The sequence below is a fragment of the Heloderma suspectum genome, chromosome 2 (genome assembly GCF_057233095.1).
Source record: "Heloderma suspectum isolate Gila_16-S chromosome 2, 16-S_ref, whole genome shotgun sequence".
Lineage (NCBI taxonomy): Eukaryota > Metazoa > Chordata > Lepidosauria > Squamata > Helodermatidae > Heloderma > Heloderma suspectum.
The window spans coordinates 348,461,012-348,477,401 of NC_139459.1; the positions used below are offsets into that span (position 1 = coordinate 348,461,012).

The 16,390-nt window shown below is 48.1% G+C and overlaps 1 protein-coding gene across 1 annotated transcript in view; it reads left to right on the forward strand.

Moving 5' to 3' along the window:
* The window catches only part of LOC146355454 (uncharacterized), a 56,432-nt gene extending 42,128 nt beyond the window's left edge, over positions 1–14,304 (forward strand). The window contains exons 8-11 of the mRNA XM_084829891.1: positions 1,874–2,506; positions 7,618–7,768; positions 8,565–8,675; positions 11,161–14,304. Coding sequence (XP_084686017.1) covers positions 1,874–2,506; positions 7,618–7,768; positions 8,565–8,675; positions 11,161–13,925 — 3,660 coding nt within the window. The 3' untranslated portion in view covers positions 13,926–14,304. The remainder of the gene's footprint in view (positions 1–1,873; positions 2,507–7,617; positions 7,769–8,564; positions 8,676–11,160) is intronic.
* The last annotated feature ends 2,086 nt before the right edge of the window (positions 14,305–16,390 follow it).

Consider the following 16,390-nt stretch of genomic DNA (forward strand, 5'->3'; position numbering starts at 1 on the left):
AGCCATGAAATTAAAAGACGCTTGCTCCTTGGGAGGAAAGCTATGGCCAACCTAGACAGCATAGTAAAAAGCAGAGACATCACCTTGCCGACAAAGGTCCGTCTAATCAAAGCTATGGTTTTCCCAGTAGTAATGTATGGCTGTGAGAGCTGGACTATAAGGAAGGCTGAGCGCCAAAGAATTGATGCTTTCGAACTGTGGTGCTGGAGAAGACTCTTACGAGTCCCCTGGACTGCAAGGAGGTCAAATCAGTCCATCCTAAAGGAAATCAACCCTGAGTGCTCCTTGGAAGGACAGATAATGAAGCTGAAGCTCCAATATTTTGGCCACCTAATGCGAAGAGAAAACTCCCTGGAAAAGACCCTGATGCTGGGAAAGACTGAAGGCCAAAGGAGAAGGGGACGGCAGAGGATGAGATGGCTAGATAGCATCACGGATGCAATGAATATGAACTTGAGCACGCTCCGGGAGAGAGCGCAGGACAGGAAGGCCTGGCGTGCTATGGTCCATGGGGTCATGAAGAGTCGGACACGACTGAACGACTGAACAACAAAGCCTACAGTCACTGTCTATAAAAGTCTTTTGGAATGGATGTTCAGAAGGTCAGACAAATGGAATAAGGAGCTGGCTTGCTCTGTACAGTCTAATCCATAGAAAGTTGCCTTCGCTTCATATTACAGGAGCAGTGCTGTGGCTGAGAAAGTGTGGGTTAATCATTATCCAGGTTGGCACAATTATGACGGGAAAATAAGCCACATTGGCTTATTTTCACTCCCTTTGCATGCCAATCCTGAGCCATGTAATTAGTGCCATTGCCCTCGCTGGTCATGGGTTATCAGGACATCCAAACCTGGTAAGGGTGGGTGGCTGTCCTGGTTTAGAAACCACCCTGAAACCCATAGCTTGTTCTAGGTTTTCATAGTGGTTTGTAAACCACCCCAGCTACCCACCCTCACCAGCTTCAGCCATCACAACAACCATGCCTGGCCAGGGTACTTGTGCTAATTAAGGGGCTCGTGATCAGCATGTGCAGGGAGGGGAAATAAGCCACAGTGGGGTAGACCTGGTACATACATTTCTCGGGCCAGTCCTGCCTATCTTGATAGACCTGGTGCCCAGGCCTTGTGAGTGCTGAGTCACCCGATTACCAGCAATGGTGTGCCTGTTTTCTGGGGCTCAGGGCTTCTTTAAAATCACTGGAATGGTTTTCCTCATGTTGGAAAGGGGCGAATACTGTCTAGAGCGGGCTTCCCCAACTGGTGCCCTCCAGATGTAGCCCAATCTTGTGATTCTCATTTTGCCCGGGGGGGGGGGGGGGATTGTAAAGTAACTGCAGTCCAGTCTTCAAAATGTCGTATTTTTCTACAGTGTTATCTACTGTGATAAACAATGAAAACTCTACATCAACCACCGATACCTGAATGATCTACTCTTCTGCACTGTTGTGTAAACACAGCATACATGCATGTCAGTCTTCAAGCTGTTATGGGAGCCTTGTAAGTGGTTGGCAGACCCTCTCATCCCCCACTGGATAATGTACTGGGAATCGTCTAGCAGGTTGATTATCCCCCCTTCCAATCTGCAATTGGGTTATGGTAACAGGACAGTACTGGAAGGTCGTCGAAGCTACTTTGAGCCCAAGCTGCATTGTGAGAGCAACAGCGCCGGGCACCCCCACCCTCAGCTTGATGCCAACCTGCGATTTTCCAGCTGGACTGCATTGCTGGCCTGTCGCAAGCCACCTTTTCCCAGCCACAGCTGCCTCTAACCTTTGCTATGGTGACAATGGACTGCATCTGAATTCACGGGGCTGTTTCTTAAATGCTGATAAAAATAAAAATCACACTTCATTTTCATGCCGGTCTATTCCAAGCGGTTCACCAGGCACGCTAAGCGAAGCAGACACGAAGTGCCTCCGGTCTGCGTTAAAGAAACGTCAGCCCAGTGCCCCGGGAAGCGACCACGGAGAAACAGCGGCACCGAGCAGCGCGCGACACCCGAGCCGAGGGGGAACACGCCCGGGACGCCCGCGGCCGGCGGGAAGGAGCGCCAGCCGGCCGCAGGCCGAGGCGAGGCCGGCAGATGCGCGGGCCGCGCTGCCCGGACAGGCCGCGGAGCCCCGCGCGAGGAAGCGGGCGCGCCAGGGGCGGGGCCGGCGTCCGTCGGCGCTGGGCGGGGGCCGGGCGCCCGCGGGGCGCTGCGGGAGCGCTCGCTGCCGCGCCGGCGTGCCGGGAGGCCTCCACGGGGAGCCGGCGCGGGCGCGTCCTGGCCGCGGGCGGCTGGCGGAGGGCGCGGCGGCCCCGCGATTGGCCGAGCGGGCGCGCGGCGCCGGCCACTGCGCGGGAAGGCGCCATGCGGGCGCGGTGAGCGGCAGCCCGTCCCGCGGGCCGAGGCCGGAGGGGCGCGGCGCGGAAGCGGCGGGCCCGCGGGCGCGTCCGCAGCCGAGCGGCGCGCCTGGATCCTGCGGGCGAGGGACGGACGGCGCCCGCCCCACGCGGGCAGCGCGGTGGGTTTGCGCGGGAGGAGCCGCGCCGCGCCGCGCCGCGCCGCCCCCGCTTTGGAGAGGCGCTCGCGCGATGCGGGGAGGCAGCGCGGGCGCTGCCCTCGCGGCTCGCCGTGCGGCGGGATCGGCGCGGGCGCCGGAGAGCTGCTTCCTCGGGCGGGGCGGGGCGAAGGCAAGCCGGTGGCGAGGGGGAGAAGCGGCGCCGTCGCCTTCCGCGGGGGGCGGGAGTCCGCCTTGGGAACTGGCCGGGGTCTCCCGGTCGATACGCGGGGGGGCTGTGCGCGCGCGGAGGAGGAGGGACGTGACGCGGGGAGCAATTCCGCCTCCCCCCTCCCCAGGACTTCCGGGCGCTTTGCAAGGAGCTCTGCAAGGGCGAGAGTTGGCAGGGCCGGCATCCTGCCCCGGGCAAGATCCCCCCCCATCACTCCCCCTCCCCCGCTCCCGCCAGGGATCACAATGGGAGGAGGAGGGAGTGGAGGCTTCCTAGCAGTCCAGAGCACCAAGCTGGGAAAGCTGCTCCAGCTGGGGTACTCGCAGATGTCAAATGAAGAATAAACATCTCCTGGCACTGGATGGATGAAAAGCCAGCACATCCCGGCACAGGCGGTGCTGCACGTTGCTCAGCGACCCTTGTCGCCCACCGTTTCTGCTCCTTCCAGGGCCGCCTCCTGCAAGAGGAGGAGGGCCAGGGTGGTCTGTCGCTAGATGCAGTCTGTCCACATATCGGTGGTAGCTCTGCCGTGGTCTTGAGACGTCCTCCTGCATAAATCATGAATAGTGATCTAGATACCATTTTAACCTCCCTTTCTTGTAAACCTCCCTTGAACTGAAACAGGTGGAAGCAGCCCTTGATGTCCCTACACCTGTTTGATCTTTGAAGTTGGTTTCTTAGCAGCTTAGTTTTTTATGGTTCCGTTTATGGTAAGGTGGCCTCTTCAGTTCTTCTGTCCCGATTGGCATCTCTGTCTGGAAGGGTGGTGTGAGGGTAGAGCAGGTGCTTCGAAGGCAGAAAGTCCCAGGTTCAGTTTCAGACATCTCCAGATGTAAGGAGCTTTGGCAGTAGGGCTGGGGAGGACCGCTTTCTAGCTGAGATTGTGTGATTCACTGCAAAGCAGCTTCATAGATGCATAATTATTGAGACCCTTGCAGACTCCCTTCCTTTCCTCTAATCATGTCCTGAGCAAGATATGAAACATCCTTTCTGTTTTGGGGACAGCATGTGATGTTGAAGATATTTGAGTGCCAATACAGCTTAGTGGTTCAAGTGTTGGCCTGGGATTCAGGAGACCCGGGTTCTATTCCCCACTCAGCTGTGAAGCTCAATAAGTGACTTTGGACCAGTCACGGACTCTCAGCCTAACCTACCTCACCTGGTTATTGTGAGGATAAAATGGAGAAGCAGGACCATGTAAGCTGCCTTGGGTTCTTGGAAGAGCAAGAAAGGCAGAACAGAAATATTAAAATCAATAAATATTTCTGAAGTGTTCCCCTTTGCTTTGCCCTTTTTGCCCCCAGAGAGTGAAGAATGATGTCTGAGCCTGGACTGAAATTGCCCCCTGCCTCTGGCATCAAGAGAGAGTTTTCTGTAGAGCCAAGCCAGGTAGGAGATCTCCAGAAATGGATGGGGAGGCTGGGAGCGAGATGGAAATGGGGAAAGAACGTAGGAGAGTGAAGCAGAGGGATCTCGAAGTGTCTTTCTTTCTGTCTGTCCTTCCTTCCTTCCTTCCTTCCTTCCTTCCTTCCTTCCTTCCCCTACTGAACAGTAGAGGAGCTCTCCTGGATCAGGTTTCATGGCTAATTAGTATTGTTATGCTTGCATGTACTAAACTGCCTAATTAAGAGATATCTTAGTTAATGTCCATGACCACAAGTTGGGGCAACAAGGCACTGGAGAGGAGCTCAGCTTCCAAATCCCTGGACTGGTGTGCCCATGGAACTGGGTGGAGATGCAAACTTCTCCTTCACGTTGCAAGATCTGTGGGAATGTGGGTCTCCAGCCACACTCAGTGATGTGGATTTTCTGGGAAATTTTGAATTGGAAACTTCTAGAAAATGTTCCTATGCAACTTAAGCTAATTTGCATTGGGTCATTTGCATCAGAAAATTTTCTGATTCTTTAGGGTATGATGTAATTTATCATGTTTATTTTGCTTCTATCTAGTAAACAATAAAGCTTTAAAAAAGTATCCTATGTTAATTTTTGTCCCAATACACAACTATTTGACCTAAACTATTTGAGAGGAAAAGTTAAAAGACCCTTAATTTGATTTAAATATTAGATTGTATTATATTATATAGAATTTTTTATGGAGATACTTGTAAAAATGTAAAGATTATGGCATGTACTTCCCTTGCATTGTTTAAATGTAAGAAAAACAACAATAAATGTACTGAGAACTGTCTGAGAATGATGTCTGAGTCACGACTGAAATTGCCCCCTCCCTCCGACGTCAAGAGAGAGTTTTCTGTAGAGCCAAGCCAGGTAGGAGATCTCCAGAAATGGATGGGGAGGCTGGGAGTGAGATGGAAATGGGGAAAGAACATAGGAGAGTGAAGCCAGAGGGATCTTGAAGCTTCTTTCTTTCTTTCTTTCTTTCTTTCTTTCTTAACCCCAGTGAACATAGAGGAGCTCTCCTGAATCAGGTGTCATGGCTAATCAGTATTGTTATGCTTGTATTCACTAAACTGTCTAATTAAGACATATCTTAGTTAATGACCATGACTACAAGTTGGGGCAGCAAGACACTGGAGAGGAATTTGCCCCCCAGATCCACAGACTGGTGTGCCCAAGGAACTGGGTGGAGATGCCAACTTCTCCTTCACATTGCAAGAGCAATGACAGACGCAGACAAACTGGGCATGTTTAGCCTTGAGAAGAGAAGACTGAGGGGAGATATGATAGCGCTACAATCATATTTGTAGCTACAGATGGTGTCCAGCCTCATCTGGAATGCCTCCAGTGTGGGAGAGCCCACTACCTCCCTAGGTAAGTGGTTCCATTGTTGTATTGCTCTAACAGGAAGTTTTTCCTGATGTTCAGCTGGAATCTGGCTTCCTGTAACTTGAGCCCATGATTCCGTGTCCTGTACTCTGGGATGATCGAGAAGAGATCGTGGCCTTCCTCTCTGTGACAACCTTTCAAGTCCTTCAAGAGCGCTATCATATCTCCCCTCAGTCTTCTCAAGGCTAAACATGCCCAGTTCTTTCAGTGTTCTCAAGGCTAAACATGCCCAGTTCTTTCAGTCTCTCTTCATAGGGCTTTGTTTCCAGTCCCCTGATCATCTTTGTTGCCCTCCTCTGAACCCTCCAGTTTGTCGGCATCCTTCTTAAAATGTGGTGCCCAGAACTGGACACAATACTCCAGATGAGGCCTAACCAGGGCTGAATAGAGGGGAACTAGTATTTCCCAGGATTTGGAAGCTCTGCTTCTATTAATGCAGTGCAAAATAGCATTTCCCTTTTTTGCAGCCACATCCCATTGTTGGCTCATATTCAGCTTGTGATTAACAACAATTCCAAGATCCTTCTCGCTTGTAGTGTTGTTGAGCCACATATCCCCCATCTTGTAGCTGTGCATTTGGTTTCTTTTTCCTAGGTGCAGAACTTGCCATTTATCTCTATTAAATTTCAGTCTGTTGTTTTCTGCCCAGCGCTCATCACTTCGAATTTTGTTTCTGTCTTCCAAAGTATTAGCTATCCCACCCAGTTTTGTGTCATCTGCAAATTTTGTCCGCATTCCCTGCACCTCCTCCTCCAAGTCATTCATAAAAATGTTGAAGAGTACTGGGCCCAGAACTGAGCCCTTGCGGTACCCTGCTCATTACCTCTCCCCAGTTTGAGGAGATCCCATTGATAAGCACTCTTTGAGTCAAATCCTGTAGCCAACTGTGCATCCACCTGAGAGTTGTTTCATCTCGCCCACTTTTAGTTAGTTTGCTATAATCAGGATCATGGGGCACTTTGTCGAAAGCTTTGCTGAAGTCCAGGTATATTACGTCCACAGCATTCCCACAGTCCACAAGGGAGATTACTTGATCAAAAAATGAGATCAGATTCATCTGGCAGGATTTGTTCTTGACAAATCCATGTTGGCTTCGAGTAATCGCTGCATTGTTTTCAAGGTGCTTCCAGATGGATTGCTTTATGATCTGTTCCAGAATTTCCCCAGGGATTGATGTCAGACAGACTGGTCCGTAGTTCCTAGGTTCCTCCTTTTTACCCTTTTTGAAGATAGGGACAACATTAGCCCTCCTCCATTCATTTTTATGTAGAGTGGAGCACTCCAGTATCTGATTATTCACCTGAAGTTTGAAGTGGTACATTGGAGAACATAAGAAGAGCCAGGCTGGATCAGACCAAGAGTCCATCTAGTCCAGCATTCTGTTTGCACAGTGGCCAACCGGCTGTCCACTGTGTGAAAAGAATGCTGGACTAGATGGACCCTTGGTCTGATCCAGCAGGGCTGTTCTTATGTTCTCCAATGTACCACTTCAGGTGAATAACCGGACACTAGAGTGTTCCGCTCTACATAAAACAACAACCCTATCTAAATATAGAACTCTAGCATATTGGGCAGGACTGTTCTAACCTGACCTTCTCTGCAAAAATATGTTTATCTATGTGCAGGGAATTTTGTTTTCTGGTGGGGATGGCATCATAGAATAGTAGGGTTGGAAGGGACCTACAAGGCCATCAAGTCCAGCCCCCTCCTCAGTGCAGGAATCCAAGTCAGAGCATCCCTGACAGATGGCTGTCCAGCCTCGTCTTGAATGCCTCCAGTGTGGGAGAGCCCACTACTTCCCTAGGTAATTGATTCCATTGTCGTATTGCTCTAACAGTCGGGAAATTTTTCCTGATGTTCAGGCAGTCAAAGGCATTCAGAGCTTTGACTGCCCCAGTACGGGAAGCAACTTTACTGCCTGAAAACATTAGCCTGTATGCGAAGGGCCTATGGAGAAACAGACTGGCAGATGTGGCAAGATGAGGTGTGTCTAAATTGACCTGGGTGAGGTTCCCTCCAGAGTGGCTGTTTTCTATTCCTTGTCTCATGACTGAGCCTCTGAAAAGGTTTCTTGAATTCCAGAAGTTGATCTGGGACCAACCTGTTCTTACAGGGGCTGGTGGCCTTTGAAGATGTGGCCGTGTATTTCACGGAGGGCCAGGGGGCTCTGCTGGATCCAGATCAAAGGGCCTTGTACAGGGAGGTCATGATGGAGAATTATGGAAACGTGGCTTCGTTGGGTAAGGAGCTTGGTTCCTCATTCGGTAAGAGTTGGAACTCTTGTAGTTCCTCTATCTGTAGTTGCACTTTTGAAATTATGACTGTTTGTTACATGTCTTCACTTCTTCTCATCCTAACCCAAGAGATCAGGGCAGATTCTATGATATACTTACTTCAATTCCTCTTCACAACAACATTGCCTGGCGGGCTCAGGAGGACCTAAATGTTACAGACCCATCATTGATATTTCTGCTCCTTTCACATTAAAGTGGCAAGTTGTGAGGAGGAATATTCCAGGAGTAAAAGAGAGAGAGAAGTGTCTCTCTTTCATACACACAAACACACACACACCTCTTAGCTCCCTACACCTGAGTTCTCTAGGTACATTTCTTCCTTCCTAGTTCTGATGCTGAAGAAGGTAAGACATGAGAGGTGGGAAACGTTCACTGCCTCTCTCCTGCCTCTCTCTTACTGCTAAAGGAAAACCTTTCACCCCGGCTATGTATTTGATCAGCGTATCAGAGATGTGGAAAGAAAGACACCTTCTCCCCCATCAGTTTAAGCCCTAAGTGGTAGAGGCCCAGCATGGGCTTAGTGAGGTTTTCAGCTGTTTGTGTACTACAGCCAGGCCCTGTTCCTCATCCCTGCTTGGACTTCCTCCCTTCACTCTCATTGTGAAACCAAGCGCATGTGACTGAGTTGGATGTTGGGATTGTCCTCCGAAGCATAGTTCTGAAGATAAGTCATGCTTTGAAAGGTTCTTGTTGGGTCCCTCTCCTGGGGGTTTTAGAGGCCACACAGTATATGATTATATTCCCTGTTCTCTTCTTTCCTGAGCAGGCTTTCCAGTCACCAAGCCTGAGCTCATTTCCCGGCTGGAACAAGGGAAAGAGGTGTGGGTGCTGGATTCTCCGGGCTTGGATGGAACGGAGAACTCCAAGAGTGACTCAGGTGAGGGGTCTGGGAGAGCCAGTTGGGCAGTTTCACCGGCTCTGGTCCATTCTGAGCTCTTCTTGGCTTTGAGTTTGCTTTTGCCCATATTTCTCCAGTTTAGGCTATGTTTGTTAGCTCTCATTTCCGTATCACAAACCGGTGTCCGATGTCAGTAATGGACTGGATGAGGGCAAACAAGTTGAAGCTTAATCCAGGCAAGACAGAGTTGCTCCTGGCTAGTCAAAAGGCTGATCAGGGAATAACTATTCAACCTGTGATGGATGGGGTTAAACTCACCCTAAAGACTCAGGTTCACAGCTTGGGTGTACTCCTGGACTTGTGCTTGAATCTGAATGCCCAGGTTTTGTCGGAAGCCATGAGTGTTTATATATGTGTAGAAGTCTGATCTATAAACAGGGTGCTGTACTTGTGTAGTTCACATAGGGATGCAGATGGCACTTGGGAAGAGAGAGAGGGAACATAGGGTCTGGATAGGGTCTGTGAAGAGACTGATTCCGAAGAGACAGAGAGTGAGATTTGTGTGTATAGGGCTAAAGTGGAAATTAAGTGTGCATAGGTGTGAGAAGATACATAGGAGCTTTAGAAGTTACTTATTTAGTGGTTAACATCTTAATGCTGTAATTAATAAAGATGCTTTTATTTTATAAAATCCTACGCCCACTGTTCATGGCTACAAAAAGAGTAAATTAATAGAAGCTGTACTACAGGTTAAATAAAAGCTAGTGTGTCCTGACATCTCGTGAAGTAAAATGTGTTGGACCTGAGGTAAGGGTCCTTGTGGAAGTGTTACTATGTGTGTGGGGGAAGATGTTGCCTGCTGTGGGAAAGGCCTTATGGAAGAGGCATTCTCACTGATAAATAGGCAGGAACACCACAGGCTGCGTTTGAAAACGGTTCAGAACTTCAGCTGGCCCAGAATACTGTGGCCAGATTGTTGACTGGGGCGGTGAAATGGGGCATGTGACTCCCTTTTTAGAACAGCTTCACAGGCTACCGCCCTGTTTCTGGGCAGAGTTCAAAGTGCTGATTATGGCCTATAAAGCCCTGTATGGCTTGGGAGCAGCCTACCTGAAAGACCACCGCCTTCGGAGGCGCGTTTGGTGACAACATGAAAGAGGGCCTTCTCGGTGGGACTCTGGGCCGTGGAAGACAGTGCCAAGGGAGGCTAGTTTGCTTCTTTTCTGCTGTCCCGCCGGCAGGCAGAGACCTTTTTATTCAAGCAGGGCTTTGCCATGTGAGCGGGTCTTTTGGGATGGATGCTGTTTATATTCTGTAATGTACTTTTAATTGTGTTTTAATGCATTTCTTTTATTATTGTTTAAATGAAGTTTTATTTATGATTGTAAGCTGCCTTGAGTGCCATTTTTCTTGGTAGACAGGTGTGTGTGCGTGTGTGTGTGTGTGTGTGTGTGTACAAATCAAATCAATCAATCAATGTCTCCAGTTTAACATACTCATTTTAAAATCTCCCACTGTACCAATTCTTGTCTATCAGCTCTAATTCTTCTTAATGTCCCCTCTCATTTTCTTTATGCTTTGCCCTTTGCTCTCAGCTAAAGTTTCGGTTACTACTACTTTGTGTCTCAGTTAGACTCTTTGTGCTTCATTCTTCCGTCACCCACTCTGACATCCACCCCTCTCCCTTCTTTCATGTGTTCAGTTAGCATTGGAAAATGTTGCCCTTCTCCCATTGCTGTGACATTTCATCTCTGCCCCTCCCCCTGCCTTCCTTTTGTGTCCTTTCTCCATTGTATTGTGCCTTCTCATACGTCAGCCTGAGGGCAGTGTTGTGTGCTCTTAATATAATTATTATACAGCACGTAGCCATTCAAATGCTTTACATTTTCATGATGAGGTGAGTGAGTCTTTGGGGCCCATGCAGATGTAGGGCTTGGGTGCCCAGACAACCAACTTGTTGCCCCTGCTCCCCCCCTTGGCTGCTGCAGCATTATCCTACAAACCGTACCCCTGTAAACCCCCCCCCCCAGGCAATCGGCGCACCAGGAGGATCACAGTTTTCTTGCAGAAGACCCTTCCCACTTGTCAGCGGTCTGGTGGGTTGGTGGAAGTGCAATTATATGGAGAGGAAGGCACTGTGAACGGAGTTTTAACTGTCCCCTCCCTTGCCCATGCTCCAGGCCTCTCTATGACCGTATGTGACTGACCTTGTGTTTGGCTATGTTGGGGGTGGAGAGAGACACCAGCCCTGGCCCTGCCTCCTGGTGCCTCCAGCTGTGCACACTGATATCTGCCACCAACCCACCCGAAACAGTTCCATGCAGCCCTTGAGGGCAAAAAGGTAGCCCCTCTTGAGCTAAAGGGATGAAAGGAGAGAGAGGGACATGATGAGGGACGGCTTCTTGACATGGTGTTTTGATATTGCCACAGTCCGAATGACTTCATTTTCCCTTCCTGCCTGGGTTTATTTCTTATTTTCAAATCCCCCAAAGTAACTCTTGTTTGTCTTTGTCCTTTATGCCAGCAGGTGGGGGTAGAAGAAAGCAGTTGTGTGGGGCACAATTTATTCAGAAATCCAGTCTTCCCAAACATCACCAAGTCCACACAGGAAAGAGACCCCATAAATGCTTGGAGTATAAGAAATGTTTTACTGAGAAATCAGTACTCAAGACCCATGAGAGAATCTACACAGGAGAGAAACCATATAAATGTATTGAATGTGAGAAGTGTTTTGCTCGGAAATCACATCTCATGAGCCACCAGAGACTCCACACAGGAGAAAAACCATATGAATGCTTGGAGTGTGGAAAATGTTTTACTCAAAAATCAGTTCTCGTTACCCATGAGAGAGTCCACACAGGAGAGAAACCGTATGAATGCTTGGAGTGTGGGAAATGTTTTGCGATTAAATCACAATTCGTCATCCACCAGAGAGTTCATACAGGTGAGAAACCGTATATATGCTTGGAGTGTGGGAAATGCTTTGCTTGGAAGGCAAAACTGATGATGCACCAGAGAGTCCACACAGGGGAGAAACCATATAAATGCTTGGAGTGTGGGAAGAGTTTTGCTGATTCATCAGCCTTCACAAAACACCGGAGAGTACACACAGGAGAGAAACCCTATAAATGCTTGGAGTGTGAGAAATGTTTTGCTCAGAAATCAAAGCTCATGGCCCACCACAGGGTCCACACAGGTGAGAAACCGTATAAATGCTTGGAGTGTGGGAAGAGTTTTGCTGATTCATCAGCCTTCAGAAAACACCGGAGAGTCCACACAGGAGAGAAACCCTATAGCTGCTTGGAGTGTGGGAAGAGTTTTGCTGATTCATCAGCCTTCAGAAAACACCGGAGAGTCCACACAGGAGAGAAACCCTATAAATGCTTGGAGTGTGGGAAGAGTTTTGCTGATTCATCAGCCTTCACAAAGCACCGGAGAGTCCACACAGGAGAGAAACGTTATAAATGCTTGGAGTGTGAGAAATGTTTTGCTCTGAAATCAAGGCTCATGGCCCACCAGAGGGTCCACACAGGTGAGAAACCGTATAAATGCTTGGAGTGTGGGAAATGCTTTGCTTGGAAAGCAAAACTCATGATGCACCAGAGAGTCCACACAGGGGAGAAACCTTATAAATGCTTGGAGTGTGGGAAGAGTTTTGCTGATTCATCAGCCTTCAGAAAACACCGGAGAGTCCACACAGGAGAGAAACGCTATAAATGCTTGGAATGTGAGAAATGTTTTGCTCTGAAATCAAGGCTCATGGCCCACCAGAGGGTCCACACAGGTGAGAAACCATATAAATGCTTGGAGTGTGGGAAGAGTTTTGCCGATCCATCATCCTTTACAAAACACCGGAGAATTCACACAGGAGAGAAACCCTATAAATGCTTGGAGTGTGGGAAGAGTTTTGCCGATTCATCACCCTTTACAAAACACAGGAGAGTTCACACAGGAGAGAAACCCTATAGCTGCTTGGAATGTGGGAAGAGTTTTGCTGATTCATCAGCCTTCACAAAACACCGGAGAATTCACACAGGAGAGAAACTCTATAAATGCTTGGATTGTGGGAAGAGTTTTGCTGATTCATCAGCCTTCACAAAACACCGGAGAGTCCACACAGGAGAGAAACGCTATAAATGCTTGGAGTGTGGGAAATGTTTTGCTCAGAAATCACATCTCATGAAGCACCAGAGAGTCCACACAGGAGTGAAGCCGTATAAATGCTTGGACTGTGGGAAATGTTTGGGTGATTCATCATCTCTTGCAAGACACCAGAGAATCCACACAGGAGAGAAACCCTACAAATGCTTGGAGTGTGAGAAAAGTTTTGTTGATTCATCAGCCTTCACAAAGCACCGGAGAGTCCACACAGGAGAGAAACGCTATAAATGTTTGGAGTGTGGGAAATGTTTTGCTCTGAAATCACAACTCGTCATCCACCAGAGAGTTCATACAGGTGAGAAGCCGTATGAATGCTTGGAGTGTGGGAAATGCTTTGCCTGGAAAGCAAAACTCATGATGCACCAGAGAGTCCACACAGGAGAGAAACCCTATGAATGCTTGGAGTGTGGGAAGAGTTTTGCTGATTCATCAGCCTTCACAAAACACCGGAGAGTCCACACAGGAGAGAAACCCTATAAATGCTTGGAGTGTGAGAAATGTTTTGCACTGAAATCAAGGCTTATCACCCACCAGAGGGTCCACACAGGTGAGAAACCGTACAAATGCTTGGAGTGTGGGAAGAGTTTTGCTGATTCATCATCCTTTACAAAACACCGGAGAATTCACACAGGAGAGAAACCCTATAAATGCTTGGAGTGTGGGAAGAGTTTTGCTGATTCATCACCCTTTACAAAACACAGGAGAGTTCACACAGGAGAGAAATGCTGTAAATGCTTGGAGTGTGGGAAATGTTTTGCTCTGAAATCGCATCTCATGAAGCACCAGAGAGTCCATGCAGGAGTGAAGCCGTATAAATGCTTGGATTGTGGGAAATGTTTGGATGATTCATCATCTCTTGCAAGACACCAGAGGATCCACACAGGAGAGAAACCCTACAAATGCTTGGAGTGTGGGAAATGTTTCGCTCGAAAATCATATCTTATGACGCACCAGAGAGCCCACAGAGACGATACGCTGGAGACCAAATCCTGTCCTCCTGGTGTCGAAATCCAGCCCTCCAGGGTCCCCCAGATGGCCCCTCCCCTCCCCTTGGCCCCACCTCCTTTGCTCCAACCACTGATGATTTTGTGGTTTCCTGGCTTTTCTACAGTTTTACCCCCATTCTAAAGGGTTGAAATTCCTCTTCTCAGGATTAGTTCCTGGCAATAAGAGTTTTAAGTTACAAGACGCTGTTACTTTCGGTTCTGCCGATTGTGCATTTGGCTCCGCCCTTTGCCTTTGGCCCCGCCCATCACTACAATGTGGCCCCGGAGAGCTTCTCCAAAATTGACTTTTGCTCATGGGCTGAAAAGGATTCCCCAGCTCTGACCTAGATCTTAAGCCTCAGTAGAGGTGCATGATGGGAATGGAAGTGTTGTAGGCATGTATCAAGCTGGAGGGGGAATTTAGGAGTATGTGTTTCTTCACTCTGGTTTCAGTAATTTTATGTATAGGAAAGATATATACTTAGTTTTTTTAAAAAAAATAAAACATTGATTTGCAACAACTCTTGTTCTTTTAAATTCACCAATTTCCAAATATATGTTCTGTAAGTTAGAATTTATAAAACTCTTTTTCATTATTACTGTTTCTTTATAGAAACATTTTAATTTTACTACAGCTCCACTATATGTGAATAATGTTTGCATTTTCAGAGCTATACACATGCTTAGGGCATGTTTGTATGTTTGCGTTATGGGCCTGTGAGCCCATCCATGAAGAGCCTAGAAACATCCCTGCTTATGTGAGAATCCAGTTTTGAAAACAGAGAGATGACCTTTTGTGTGGACAAGCTGGGCTGACAAAGGAATTCATGCTTTAGAACAGTTAATAGATTTGGCGGAAGACTTTTTACCATTTTCACTATTGCCGATGAGATACCGTTTCCCATCTAGTTCTGGCTGGCAGTTCATCCAGCTACAGCATTTGTTGGACTGTATACATGGCCCCTGAGTGCTTCAGCGCCTCCTTCGCTGTTGGACAAATTAATTGGTTCCTTACAGAATGCTAAGCCTACAGTCACTGTCTATAAAGGTCTTTTGGAATGGATGTTCAGAAGGTCAGAGACAAATGGAATAAGGAGCTGGCTTGCTCTGTACAGTCTAATCCATGGAAAGTTGCCTTCACTTCCATATCTACTATTTCTGTAGATTTCAAATTGAGATTGATTCGACAAAAAGACTGATGCTTCGTGCATACTGGACACCACAGAGGCTTGCTGAGAAGAGGCTGGCTAGCTCTGCTAGATAAACTCGGGTCTTATTAATAATTTTTTCTGATAAAGTGTGCAATTAAGGTTCATCAGTATTATGCCCATATTACAGGAGCAGTGCTGTGGCTGAGAAAGTGTGGATTAATCATTATCTGGGTTTGGCAAAATTATGAAGGGAAAATAAGCCACATTGGCTTACTTTTCCTCGCTGTGCATGCCAATCTCGAGCCACCTAATTAGCTCAATTGCCCTTGCTGGTCACAGGTTATCAAGACAAACAAACCTGGTGAGGGTAGGTTTACACACTGGTTTACCATCCTGCTGCAATGGTTTACAAACCACCCTGAAGCCCATAGCTTGTTTTTGATTTTCATAGCAATTTGTAAACCACCTGAGCCACCCACCCTCACCAGCTTCAGACATCACCACCTGGCCTATCGAGGGTAATTGTGCTAATTAGGCAGCTTGTGATTGGCACACACAGGGAGGGAAAATAAGCTACCCATGATCGGGCGAAGCCACCCATTGGGAAACAACAGTGGGGTAGGCCTGGTACACATATTTCTCAGGGGCCACGCCTGCCTGTCTTGGTAGACCTGGTGCCCAGGCCTTGTCACTGCTCAGTCCCCAGATTACCAGCAATGGTGGGCCTGTTTTCTGATGCCCTCAGGGCTTCTTTAAAGTCACTGGAATGGTTTTCCTCATCTTGGAAAGGGGTGAATACTCTCTAGAGCAGGCTTCCCAAGCTGGTGCTGTCTAGATACAGCCCAAATTATGATTCCCATTTTGCAGGGCGGGGGGCGAGGTGGGAGGTAGGGCAGTGTAAGACAACTCTGCAGTGTAGTCCAATGTCGTAATCCAATCTCCTGTTATTTTTGAAAATGTCATATTTTTCTGCAGCGTTATCGACTGATGAACAATGAAAAATCTAAGTTAACCACTGATACTTGAATAAGCTACTGTTGAGGGAGGTAGTGGGCTCTCCCACACTGGAGGCATTCAAGATGAGGCTGGACAGCCATCTGTCGGGGATGCTCTGACTTGGATTCCTGCATTGAGTAAGGGGTTGGATTCAATGGTCTCGTAGGCCCCTTCCAACCCTACTATGATTCTATGATCTTTACTGCTGTATAAACACAGCATGCATACATGTCAGTCTTCAAGTTTTATGGGAGACTTGTAAGTGATTGGCAGACCCTCTCAGCCCCCACTGGATAATGTACTCGGAATGGGATATTCTTAAACTGGGGAGAGGTAATGACTGGGGTATCGCAGGGCTCAGTCCTGAGCCCAGTGCTCTTCAACATTTTTATTAATGACTTGGTGGAGGAGGTGCAGGGAACACTGATCAAATTTGCAGATGACACAAAATTGGGCAGGA